The sequence below is a fragment of the Medicago truncatula genome, chromosome 6 (genome assembly GCF_003473485.1).
Source record: "Medicago truncatula cultivar Jemalong A17 chromosome 6, MtrunA17r5.0-ANR, whole genome shotgun sequence".
NCBI lineage: Eukaryota > Viridiplantae > Streptophyta > Magnoliopsida > Fabales > Fabaceae > Medicago > Medicago truncatula.
The window spans coordinates 15,964,138-15,978,424 of record NC_053047.1 but is presented as its reverse complement, the minus strand read 5'-3'; the positions used below and the strand labels follow the sequence as shown (position 1 = coordinate 15,978,424).

At 33.6% G+C, this 14,287-nt stretch overlaps 2 protein-coding genes across 2 annotated transcripts; one reads left to right on the top strand and one right to left on the bottom strand.

Moving 5' to 3' along the window:
* Positions 1-165: 165 nt before the first annotated feature.
* Positions 166-1,146, top strand: LOC25496284 (radial spoke head 10 homolog B). Its single transcript, XM_013596564.1, has one exon. It carries the CDS (start codon positions 166-168, stop codon positions 1,144-1,146), a length of 981 nt encoding a protein of 326 aa, XP_013452018.1.
* A 2,392-nt stretch (positions 1,147-3,538) lies between these two features.
* Positions 3,539-8,039, bottom strand: LOC112422457 (uncharacterized). The gene is made up of 7 exons (XM_039826952.1): positions 7,734-8,039; positions 5,702-6,887; positions 5,483-5,618; positions 5,257-5,383; positions 4,841-5,134; positions 4,638-4,742; positions 3,539-4,080 (listed from the first exon to the last, which is right to left on the bottom strand). Exons 2-7 carry the CDS (start codon positions 6,882-6,884, stop codon positions 3,604-3,606), a joined length of 2,322 nt encoding a protein of 773 aa, XP_039682886.1. The 5' UTR covers positions 6,885-6,887; positions 7,734-8,039; the 3' UTR covers positions 3,539-3,603.
* Between the last annotated feature and the right edge of the window lie 6,248 nt (positions 8,040-14,287).

Sequence of the window (14,287 nt, the reverse complement as noted above, 5' to 3'; positions counted from 1 at the left end):
AGCAGTTATCTTAAGCTTTTTTATAAAGTGCTTAAATGTTTCTTCTACGGTGGATTTTAGAATATCTTTCCTTGTTCCTCGTCGACAATGTAAGGTAATATTTGTAGAAATCAAACCACTGTTCTATAGCCATGTATTATGCTTGTCATCTCATTGTTTCTTCTAATGCCTAGGTTTAAAGTGAAGTATTTTTCAAATGGGAATGTCTACGTCGGTTTTTACAAGGGAAAATATAAGCATGGCAAAGGAATGTACAGATGGTCAGATGGACAGATATATGAGGGTGACTGGGTTGACGGAGAAAGGACTGGGAAAGGGCGGATGATATATCCATCAGGAGCAAGTTTTGAGGGTGAATTCTTTAGGAATTCCCGTCATGGTCAAGGCACCCTTACAAAATCCAACGGGAATCTCTACATTGGTAACTTCAAGAGTGGTTCTTTCCATGGCAAGGGAAAGTACACATGGTCAGATGGAGAGATATATGAGGGTGACTGGGTTGACGGAAAAAAGACAGGTAAAGGGCGGATCTTATATCCATCAGGAGCAAATTTTGATGGTGACTGGGAGAATGATATTGGTCATGGTCACGGCACCTTTACACATTCCAATGGGGATGTCTACGTTGGTAACTTCGAGAATAATCTTTTCCATGGCAAGGGAAAGTGCACATGGTCAGAGGGAGAAATATATGAGGGTGATTGGGTTTATGGAAGCAGGACAGGGAAAGGACGAATGATCTTTCCATCAGAAGCAAGTTTTGAGGGTGGATTCTCAATGAACATCAGTCATGGACACGACACCCTTACAAGATCCAACGGGGATCTCTATATTGGTAACTTTGAGAATGGTCTTTTCCATGGCAAGGGAAAGTACACATGGTCAGGTGGACAAATATATGAGGGTGACTGGGTTGATGGAAAAAAGACAGGGAAAGGGCGGATGATATTTCCATCAGGAGAAAGTTTTGAGGGTGAATTCTTTAAAGATTCTCGTCATGGTCACGACACCCTTATAAAATCCAACGGGGATGTCTACATTGGTAACTTCAAGAATGATCTTTTCCATGGCAAAGGAAAATACACATGGTCGAATGGAAAAATATATGAGGGTGATTGGGTTGATGGAAGAAGGACAGGGAAATGACAGATCATATATATATCCAAGGTAATTAAAATCGGACCGGTCATTAAACCGGTGTAGATAAGGGTTTAGGGTTCAAAGGTTCAACCGGGGTCGAACCGGGGTTCAACCGGTAGTCATTAAATATACTTTTTTAAATATATAAATAGTATATAAAATAATAAAAAGTAAAAAAGTATTCTTTCCTTCCAAAAAAACAAAGTATTACTGCTTTATAACATTAAAATATTTGGGCCAGTAAAAATGTCCTTCTATTTGTATTAAGGCCCAATTACACTTTGTTCCCCTAACCCTCAAATTGCATAGCGTAAGAATGGAAGTAGCAGCCACTATCATATTCATATGTGTGTAATGTTCTCCTCAATAATTCTTCATTTGTTTGGCTGGACAAAAAGCACTCATCCTCCATATCTTGTTAATGAATTAAAGTGGTTAACATACTACATATTTTCTTTGTGTTCTTTCTTTCTTCCAATTTTTTCTTTCCGAATCTGCTAATCTGTGTATCTGGAAGGAACAAAACTCCATTTCTAGATCTGCAAGCCCAAAATACGGTCGAACAAGCGGAACCGCTCGAACCTCCGGTTCTGTCCGGTTTTTCCGGTTTTTGAGAGGTTTTCCGGTCCGTTTTCCGGTTTGTTTGTATAGCGGTTTTAAGACCAGATCGGACCGAACACTGATCCGGTTCACGGTCCAACCGGTTGAACCGGTCGGTCCGGTCCGGTTTTCATTACCTTGTATATATCCATTAGGAACAAGTTTTGAGGGTGAACTCTATGAATTCCTTTCAAGGTCACGACACCCATATGAGGGTAAATTATTTGACCCAGGTTAATTATTTTATCCTTTTTAGTATTATGGAAAACTGATCTAGCATATATTCATGGTTACTAGAATTATTACATTTCTTTCAATGGTTCTATACTTAATTATTTTAAAATCATAGCCTTGTGCAGAAAGAAAGGTAATGAAGCTAGATGACTTGGAATCATTAAATAAAGGCTGCGCATGGTTGTTATATGAAGTTTACTAATCAGTTGGTTTTGGAGTCAACTTTCTTGTATTCCTCTATGTAGATTATTTATATCAAGTTGAACTTTATTCTAAAATTTCAATTTTTTGAATTTTATTTATTATTGACTAGTACCAATTCTCAAAATATCTCACCTTGTCAGTGTTTAATGTTTACTTACATATCAATCATTGAGTGGTATTCTTGTTGCAATTTTACCTTTGTGCATGAGATCATTATTTATTTAACTCAGAGAGCTAGCTTGATGCAATTTCTAGCTTCATTACATATTTAAATCACTGAATACCTTCACCTTTTGAGCAATCATGGCAACATTAAAATAAAAAAAGTTGATTGATATTGATTTCTTCTCATAAAATTGAGAATTTTGGCTCATTTAAGAGAAACGTCCAAGTTATAAAACATTAGTTTCGAGAACTTTGGCTCATACTTTTTCTCTATACGCTCTGTCTTGTTTCACATCGCGCGTCGTCGTGTTCACTTTGTGCCTCTCACTACAAGAAACAATGAAGTTAGCTAGGAAACATTTCCTAGGAATAGAAGCCAAATTCCTAGGTAAGCAGGCTTTCCTAGAAAGTTTCTGAGGAATCATTTCCTAGGTATATTTAAAGTTGTGCCTAGGAAATTTCCGAGGATTCTCCGAGAAAGTTGTTAGATAGGAAAACACCTAGGAAAATTTCCTAGGAAACGTCCCTGCAAAAAACTGCAAAAACCTGCCACCACTATCATTGTTCTGCCACCACTGTCCATGTGAAAATTAAAAATAAAAAATAATTTAAAATATTTTGAAACAATTAAAAATAAAATTTGAAATTCAATTTAAAATATTTTGAAATTCAAAATATTGCGCCAAAAATTTAAAAATTTTGCCAATTTTTTTTTATTTGAACCAAAAAAATTTGAAAAATTCAGGATATTTAATGTTTGTTTCCTAGGAAATATTCCTCGGAAAACTGCTAAAAAATAAAAATAAAACAAAAAAATATACAAATTTTTCCCTAAAATTATGTTAATTAAATAATAATTTTAAATATTATTTTACATTTCAAATACTCAAATAAACGGAAAATATATTCATCGACGAGAGGGTGTAAGACACACCCGCAACTCGCGGAAGAAAGTACAAAAAGGACCGTATATAAGCGGTACACCAAAACCCAAAAAACAAGACCCAATAATGATGCGAGGAATATACACAAAGGGCCACAATAGCATATCCCTGCATGAAAATCGAACAAAAAGGGCCACCAGCCAAAACAGAACCTAATAACAGCCACTGTAGCATCAACAAGCCAAAACAGAAGAACATAGCTGCTACAATATCAAACTGCAGCATTCACATGGTCCATAAAACTAGCCTAAAACTATCTAAAGCATCATATTTAAACAAAGTAGTCAAAATATTCTTCTCATCTGAAGCATCATATTTAATTGGTGTCATCACTTTCATCCTCCTCAATGTTGGGATTGTGTGACTCATCTGAACCATTTTCTTCAACACCAACTCGCCTTGATGTGCTTGCGATCAATTCCTCAAATCGTCGATCAACGCTTTCTTGAAATGCTCTATATTGCTCAGCGTCCCGTTCCATCTTGTCCCGCAACTCTTGCTCCATTAGCTTACGAGCCTGCAACTCCTGTGTCAAATGTTCTATCTGGGCAATCACATGAGGAGGCAATGTTTCCTGGTTACTTGAAGACCCTTCTCCAAATGAAGGCTCATTGATTACAGATCCATGCTCCATGAGGGGAGCATTCCGACCAAGACCATACCATTTATGCTTTGTCCCGGGTCCTGATACCTTCCTCCAAAGTTCCAGCTTGATCGCATCAGGCAATTCTTCATAGGTCGAATATTCTCGTGGCTCTTCCAAGAATAGTCGTACCTCCTCCCGAAAAGCTACCTGTATACATAAATAATAAACGGAAATTGCTTAATAACTCTTAACTGCAAAACCAAACAGCACAAACACTCCAAACCAGAACAGCCACAATAGACAACAGTACTAGAATTCCAAATTAGAAAATAACACCATATTGATGACAGATACAGAGAATGGCAAAATTGCTTCCTATTTAGATTATCTCTCTTTTTGTCAAGAGAACATATCCTTTTTAACTCTTAACTGCAAAACCAAATAGCACAAACACTCCAAACCAAAACAGCCACAATAGACAACAATACTAGAATTCCAAATCAGAAAATAACGCCATATTGATGACAGATACAGCGAATGGCAAAATTGCTTCCTATTTAGATTATCTCTCTTTTTGTCAAGAGAACATATCCTTTTTAATCAAAAGAAATGAGACTAAATCACAATGATAACTTGATGCTCTGCAGAGCTTAAATAGTGCAGAATAGTAACAAATAGTGCAAAAGAAACTTGCCATGTTTGCATATAGTAACAAATAGTGCAGAATTTAATGTATTGCATATAGTATCAAAGTATAAATTCACCTGTGTATTATAGGAGCGATCATCAACGTAGACATCCGTACCATGTATAATATGGTTTTCTCGATGAAGCTCGTCTACATAGGGATCTCTTCCAAGATCTTTTGCCTAATTTATCACAAAAAGTTAATTAATTACATAACCTGAATAATTGAATAATTAAATATATACGTATAAAAACATGTACAAAGTTAATATATTTTTACCATATGTCTCGCGTGGGTTGCACTAGTAACAGAACCTTGTGTGTGGCGAGCTTGTCTTGAACTTGCTCTATTCCTTTTATTAGCCGTGGAACGCTTTTTATATCTGTCATTTGTAGCCCAATAGGACAGCAAGGCACGCCAATGGTCTTCGGCCATCCAATGAGGGCGATAAGAACGGTCTTCAGCAATATTCTTCCGTTCATCATATAGCATATCTGACAGACGTGAACTTGCTAAACGATGAAAAATGCGCTCAACATCAGATTCATATTGAGGATCCCACACACAGTGTCTCTGCAAAAAAATAAATCAACCATATACAAATAAAATATAATGATTAAAGATTTAGTTATTAAGAATTTCATTTTTTTAAATCAACCCCATAGAAAATAAAAGATTTAATTATTTATTTTTACCTTAAACTCTTTAAAAACTTTATCCCCAATTTCTTTCTTAAGATCCTTATACACGGGCCACGACTTTTTATACACTGCTTGGATTGCCTCCCTTATGTATTTTGAAGAGATTTTCGATGGCTCCAACCTGAACATTTAAATGGATAGATAATATATGACTTTTTAAAAAAAAAGAAATAAGTATGAAATGAAAGTAAGTAGCAAATTAATTTGTTAAAATACTTACGAGTCACCCTTAATTTCAAGTATATAATGAGATTTGTACTTTGGTACCACTTCATAGTAGCGACGTCTCACTCGTCTTTGTTGTGCTGCTTCCCTTTCTTGTTGGCTTTGATGTTCTTGCTCACAGTGAAATTCTCCTTCTTTGCAATATCGTATGTCACTTCACCAACCCACAACCTTCTCAAATCATCAACTAAGGGTTCTAAAAACACATCAATACCGTCAGTTGGGTTCGACGGTCCTGGTACAATACAACTCAAGAACATGTAAGGTTTTGTCATGCACATCTCAGGAGGAAGATTATATGGGGTAACAATTATTGGCCAACAAGAATAAGGCCTAGCCGAGGCTGTGTTATACGCAATAAATCCATCAGAGCATAATCCAAGTCTCACATTACGTGGATCGTTTGCAAAATCAGGATGTACCTTATCAAAGTGCTGCCACGCCACTCCGTCACAAGGATGTCGCATCACCTCTGAATCAGTTTTATTGTAATAATGCCACGTCATATGACCAGCCGTGTGCATTGATGCAAACAATCTCTTCAGTCTTGGTATTATTGGCAGGTAAAACATTGACTTGACTGCGACTCGTTTCTTCGTATGATCAACATCATCGCCACTCACTCCATACCTTGGTGAATTGCAAAATTTACACTCCTCCAACGCACCATCATTCTTACCAAATTCATTGTCGTAAAACGACATGCACCCGTTAACACAACAATCAATCTTTTTTTCTTCCAATCCCAACTTCATCACCAATTGCTTAGCTTCATAATAACTTAATGGTAAATTTTCTGGTACAGGAGTCGAATCCCTCATCATTTTCGTGTAGTACTCCGCACATTCTTCGGGTACATTCCAATTTGACTTTCCAGCTAAAAGCCTCACACACATGGATAACTTCGACTGAGATGACCCTTCAAACAACGGTTCATTTACTTTTTTCATCATTGAGTAAAACTTCAACGCCTTCTCATTCGGGATTATTTCCTCTTCAATGCCCTCATTGTAAGACAAATTCACCCCGAGAGCGTCACCAACCATATCTTCCATGAGGCCAAAGTTTTCACACTGTGTATGCGCTCCACTACTTGAAGCCTGCATATTAACATCAAACTCATCCGGCTCTTGTTCACCATGATGTCTCCACACATAATAATCCTCCATAAAACCAACATCCTCTAAATGTTTTATGACATCTTTTGGGCTCTGAATCAACCTACACGTACATTTAAGACACGAACATCTAATCCCTCCCTCACTTCTAAAAATATCTTGCGACATGGCGAAAGCAACAAATTCACGAATTCCTTCCTTAAATTGAGCTTTAAGTGTCCTTTTCCCCGGTCTTTTTATATCGTACATCCAACTTCGATGAAGAATATACTGATCCATCTTCTGCATCATTGACATTAATTCAAATTAATTTATATTTTCTATAAGAATATATTTCTTTTTAATTAACAACCTAATTCCTTAGAAATTAGCTTTTTTACTAACGAACATTTTTATATATACTGTTCTAGCTACGATGACTCACCTAATATGACCACTATTTGTTTTTTATAAGGATTATTTTGGAGGACCAAAAATATATATTTTTTGTAAAAAGTTTTCAAAATAATGACTATTATTAAAATTTTTAATCTTCTGCATCATTCACATTAATTCAAATTAATTTATATTTTCTATAAGAATATATTTCTTTTTAATTAACAGCTAAATTCTTTAGAAATTAGCTTTTTTACTAACCAACATTTCTATACTGTTATAGCTTTGATGACTCACCTAATATGACCACTGTTTGCTTTTTATAAGGATTATTTTGAAGAACTAAAAATATCTATTTTTTTGAAAAAAGTTCTAAAAATAAGGATTATTATTAAAACTTATAATATTTTGGAGAACTAAAATTATCATTAAAATTTTATAGGAACTAAACTTAAAATATTAATTATTTTTATAGGGACTAACTGTTCTAACATTAAATAAAAAATACTAGAAGAAAAAAACACCAGCAAAAATAACTAAAATAATTACTAACCTAACATTATTTTTACTAACTAATATTTTTATCTTTGCTAAAAAAAACTAATATTTTTATCAATAACTAAGACAACAATTTAACTTCCTTAAAAAAAACAACAATTTTACTAGCATCTTTTAATAGATATTAACAAACAGTTTAAATGTTAATCACAAGATTTTTTTACTTATAATTTTAAATAAATAATAAAAACTAACCTCAAATAATATAATTTGATGACAATGCAGATCGAAAAAGTAGTAGCCAGCAGCAACAACAACTTGTAATAGGAAATGAAATTAAATATTAACTGCAAAAAATAATATAACATATATTACATTAACATTTTATTTATAAATATAAAAGTTGAAATCAATTAAGAAAATAGTTACCTTACATGAAGAAAAAACACATGCAAGAGCAATTGTTGAATAGTAGAGATGGAAAATAAAATTGTAGTGAGAAGTGTCAAAAATATGGAATGGAAAATGTAATAGAGAAGTGTTCAAAGACATATATATTCACATGAAGCCAATTAAATATCCCAACAGTGCATTTCAACGTTCACCTGCTAATATCAATTGCATCTGCCAGGCTTTTTCACTCTCCAACGTAAAAATACAGCTGCCATGTTACCTTTAACAGTAAAAAGCTGCTGCATTTTGTACCATGTGTTTACCTAGGAAATATTTCCTCGGTAACACCTCTATTTCCTCGCTAACACACATGCTGACAGCTTTAAAGTGGTCAAACGGTCAAAGAAGCTTACCTAGGAAATTTTCCTCGGTATGTAATGTCGCTAGCTAGGAAACTTAATTCCTCGGTATAATTCCTAGCTAACTTCAATGTTTCTTGTAGTGTCTATTCTCTCCCTGGTTCCGGAACACTACATTCTCAACTCTCCCACTTCATTCATCGAAAGCCTTCTCCACACCTGCAACTCTATCAGGTGTGGAGAAGTGGTAGATTCCAATGTTGATTAAGGTGATCAAGATAAATTGAACAAGAGGAAGACGAGAGAGATTCAGTATGAAGGAGACCCCAATTTCGCCTTGCCTTTGATGTATGTAGCTAATATGTATGAGAGTTTGGTTAATGAAGTTAACTAGACCTTGCATCCGTGCTGCCGCACGGGTCATATTGATTGCAAACAAAACATTCAATTATATTGTAACTAAGAATCTGTCTGTGCAAATACAATGTTAAAAATAATAATCTTAAAAAAGGGAAAAAATGGAAGCCATTGTGGGTTTTGTTTCGTTGAATGGTATTCGTGATAAGTCTATCAGTGTTGCTCTTAAAGCTGCAGGTGGTTTGCATAGAGGGCTCATGAAGAATTTTCCTAAAAAAGGTCCTTTTATATTCAATGAAGGATTAGATTTCATTTGCTTTTAGCAGATTAGTTGACGAATTAACATTATGATTAGGGTTTGTATGATTTGGTATGAAGGTGCCGTGATTTTTCTTGGAATCTGTGTAGCCTCTCTGATCCAATGATTGGACAGTCTATAAATAGTGGAGAATTAGGGTTTAGGTGAATTTTCACTAGACAAAAATGGCCCTGTTTGGTATCCTATGTAATCTAACAGATATCTGTTGGACAATTATTTGAACTTAAAAAAAAACAAATAAAAAATAAGTAAAACACGATAGAATAAAATTAATAAATGAAATTCGAAATAAAATAAATAAAAAAGATGTAAAGACAAATTATAAAAAAAAAAAATAAGTAAATTAAATAAATAATAAAAAAAACCTTTAAAAAAACTATCGTTTTTGGAACCAAAATGAGGTACTTCAAAGTAATTTCTTTGCCGAAATATCGTCTGAAGCGACAAAAATTCTTCGCTTTAAAAAACGAGTAAAATGAGTTGAAATTGGACAAAAAATGGGGTATGACACTAATCTTTTTTATTTTATTTTTTAGAGGATATAAAGTCTAATCTTTTACATTTTTTTTTGTTCATGTTTGTTACTAATTTTTTTTTAGAGGATTTAAAGTCCAATCTTTAACATCATTTTTTGCTCACGTTTGTTACATTTTTTTTAATATTAAAATTTATTCTTGTCTAATTGTTACATGTGTTGTTTGTATTGAAAATTAAGGGTATTTTTGAAAAGAAAAATCCAACCCAAAAGTGCTAAAAAGGGTAGTTTTCTTTATATATAGTATATATTTTAATTATTTATTATGTGTGTTTATATGTGCTTGTATATGATTATTTGTCTCAATGTGTATTTTATTTGGGATCAGTGGATTTTGGCTAAGGGTAATTTAGTCATTTTAGACTCAAGGGTATTTTGGTCATTTGGTGAGAAAGGGTAAATCCGTAATTTTATTGAGAAAGTTATTTTTGCTATTTTAAGTGGGAATGATTATTTTTACTAAGTTACTAGTGAGATGGAATAATTATTTAGAGACGTTAATTATTCGTCATTTTGACGGTTTGATTGTGTAGTAATTTTGGTGAATTAGTTGATAGGAATATTCAGCCCATTAAGACAACTAGAGACTAAGCATATTTGTGTAGAGACTATCTAAACACTAGCCTTGTGATGTGTAAAATCCGCAAGCGCACGGTTTTACCGAAGTAGCAAAAAGAGTATTGTTTCGACTGGGAGTTATGAATTCAATTAACTTTAAATAATGATTAGATGAAAGTTTGAGATTAAAAAGTTTGGATTTTCAATTGAATGAAAATAATAATAATAATAATAAAGCGCCTTGGGATTATTGGTTCATCATGGTGACAAATCCTTCACATACCAAACCCTAAACCTAGAAATTTAAGTTGGACCTACTTTCTAAAGACAAGTTTCTCTTAAGCCTATCAAATCTCCTTTCAGTTTCCGTGAGTGTGTTTTTCTAGCAACCACGCATATTCTCATGGTTGATTGCTATTGGAATCCTTGAAGAACGAACTTTATTGTCTGAAGGTTTGCTAGACTATTCTCATGTTTTGCAATCCTTGTCTAATTTCACTTGTTCCAATATCAAAACTTCTTCTTTCCACCTTGTTCATGTAGTCGTTAACCTTTCATCGAATCATTTTGTCGTCGAAATTATCTCTTTTGTGTAGTCGTCATCAGACCCGACCTTGGGGGTGTGCAAGCAGCTCAACCAAGTCGGGCCTCTAAAAGCTATGGGTCTCAACAAAAAAAGAATTATGTCTAATACTCACACCCACTTAAATAGAAAAAAATTATATGTTACTAAGTTTTCTTTCTTCAGTACATGTTTGAGTTTTTTGTACTTCTAATTCTCCTTTCTAGATATAAATCTGATGCTATCAAACAACTCTGAATTTGTATAATTACTTAATCAGTCAATTTGAAAAACTATTTCGTTAAAAGAATCACAACAATCATTTATATTTCATCTGATGCTAGTTTCTTGTTGAACAATTTTATCATGAAGTTAAAACTCACTATGGAGTGTCTATTCGGTGTTTCCTTAGTGATAACACCAAAAAATATTTGTTGCACCGATTTCAAAATGTTGTGGCTTGTAATGGTAATCTTCAACAAACTTCTTGTGCTCATACACCTCAACAAAATGGGGTAGCCGAGCGCAAAAATCAGCATTTCATTGAAACTACTATAACACTTTTACTTCATAGCAATGTTTCGTTTCATATTTGGTGGGATGATGTTCTAACGACATTCTATATTATAAACCACATGTCGTCATTGGTATTAGGTAATCAAGTCCCACACTCTATCCTTTTGTCTAATACCCATTTACACTCTCTTCCACCTCGGGTCACTAGGTCCATATGTTTTCTCCATGATCTTTCTCCTGGTTTGGACAAACGCACATCTAGACCATCTTCATATCAATATGCCTACCCTGCCTGATATTGTCTCTCTTAAACCTACCGTGTATGTCCCACCCGAGCCCAATATTTATGTTTCTCCCACTACCCCTCATGCAGCCTCTCCCACAAATCCTTCAACTCGATGGCCTCTTTTAAATGCATCAGTTTTAAAAAAGTTTTCTAGTCTTATCATACCATATTAATTTTTTTTTTTTTAAAGAGGACAATATTAGAAAATTATTGATTGACATGGGCTTAAAGAAAGCTCGATTATAGACCCTGGTTGGTCTGACCCATTTACACTCGTATAAGTAGGGTTCTCTTCTATTGTTAGGGTTTGTTTCCAATCTTTTGATGCGTGTCTGAAAGCTTCACCCCACATACAATAGCATCAAAATCTCTCATACTCAATTGTTTTCACTCTCCAAAACACATAGTAGGCCGTAAGTTTTATTTTCTCTTATCCTGCTTCAGAATTTCATAGATTAAATCTTTTTGTTTTGATCATAGCTCAATCTATATATTTTTTTGTTTATTAATATTTGCTCAGGATGGAAAAACAGACGTTGAACCTGTTGGAACCACAAATGACAGTGCCGACTGCAAAGAAAGCCTCAGAAGATCGTCACACGAAGGTGGAGGGACGTGTCCGAAGAGTCACACTATCAGCAACGTGTGCATCTAGGATCTTCTGAGAGATCTTGGTCACAAGTCTGATGGGGAAACAATAGGGTGGTTACTTGAACAAGTTGAACCTGCAATTATTAAAGCCACCGGCACTGGAATAATTCCGGCCATAGCCATTTCAGCGGGCAAAAAGTTGAAGGTTCCAACAACATCGGCAGCTAGACCAGACAACCAAAAGGCCTCAAGGGAGAAAAGCAAGAGAGCCTCAAAATGTCCATTTCGCTTTTTAAATTTTACCCTTTTTTAACAAACGTGAGTAAATTGATCCCAAAATGTTTGAGAGATTTCACTATAATCTTTGAATGTAATAAAGTTGCAAAAGCATCCTCGACCCATCTTATGTTAGAATCTACTTACTATATTATAAAAGTAAGACCCTAGGATTTTACCATTTTGCTCCTTGGAGGGGCATTTTAGTAATTTCCTATTGATGGGGTGTGGTTAATTCCATCTCATCATTTTAGGGTGCATTTCCCATTTTGCCCTTCACTATTTTTTTTTAATTATTTTATAATTTTTATATTTTTAATAACTTTTATAATTTTTATTTTTTAACTATTTTTCAATTTTTCACCCAAATTCAGTTGCTACTAAATTGCCGTTATGGGAGAGTAAGGTATCGCCTGATCCGGCTTTTTTCCAACTTCTCTACATTTTTAGGAGAAGTTAGGTCAAACCCACTATCAATTATTTTAATTTCAATATTGTTTAATCAGGTTTTTTCTAGATTGCCTTTGAAGAATGGTGGGTAATTTACCCACCAACCAATGAAAATGAGCAATTTGTTGGTGGGGTCAAGATAGTTCATGGATACCACTTAAAAATGTGCTTATGTGGCTAATGTGTATTGGTTGGGGTAAATTACCCACCATTCTTCCATGGGTACCCTAGTTGTTACCGTTTAATCATCACAACCTCACAAATATTTTTATTCACACTGTCATTTAATGATACCAAATACTATTATTTCATTTCTTTAACCTCGCAAATATTTACACATGCATTAACGTTTAGAGTAATATTTTATGTCCGTCTTCCTGTGTTTTTGTTACGCTGATGCATATAATTTTTTTTAGTGTTGCTTGGTTTAGTGCTACCTCACCGATTTTTTTTAACTACTTTCCATTTTTTATATATTTAAATACTTTTAACTATTTTCCAATTTTTTCTCCCAAATTCAGTTGCTTCTACACTGCCATTGTGGGAGATTAAGATACCGTTTGACCCGGTTGTTTTTTTTACTTCTCTACATTTTTAAAAAGAAGTTAGGTCAACCACAATATCAATTAAGTACTTACTAGAAAGGGAACAGTTTTTAATGCATAGAATTGAATGGAATGAGCTTTGGCCAAAAGTTGTTGAATGCTACTTTAAAAAACTACTTCTCGACAATATATTTCACAAGCACCTCTTTTCAACTCACGCTAGGAACCTTTTCTTTTATTTTTTAATATTATATTTCAATATATTTTCTTTTCATTTAACTTTATTTTATTTTATTTTTTTTGAACTGTTCCATTTAATTTTATTATCTTTTTTTAAAAGATTTTTATTATCTTTTTATCACTTATATATTTAATTTCAATATTGTTTAATCATCACAACCTCACAAGTATTTTTATTCACATTGTCATTTAATGATACCAAATATTTTTATTTCCTTTCTTCAACCTCACGAATATACACACACACACATTAACGTTTAAAGTAATATTTTATGTCCGTCTGTCTGTTTTTTGTTACGCTAATGCATATAATTTTTTTTAGTATTGCTTGGTTGAGTGCTACCTCACCGATTTTTATTAACTATTTTCCAATTTTCATATTTTTAAAAACTTCTGACTATTTTCCAATTTTTTTATTTTTAACTATTTTCCAATTTTTTTCTCACAAATTCAGTTGCTTCTACACTGTCGTTGTGGGAGATTAAAATACAGTTTGACCCGTTTTTTTTTCTTCAACTTCTCTATATTTTTAAGAAGAAGTTAGGCCAAGTACAATATCAATTAAGTATTTACTAAAAAAGGTACTTTTTTTAATGCATAAAATTGAATGGAATGAGGTTTAGCCAAAAGTTATTGAATGTTACTTCAAAAAAGTATTTCTCGAAAATTTATTTCACAATCATCTCTCTTCAATTCACGTTGGGAACCTTTTCTTTTATTTTCAAATATTATATTTCAATATGTTTTTTCCTTTCATTTAATTTTTTTTAGCCGTTCCATTTAATTTTTTAAAGGAGGTTCCATTTAATTTTATTACCTTTT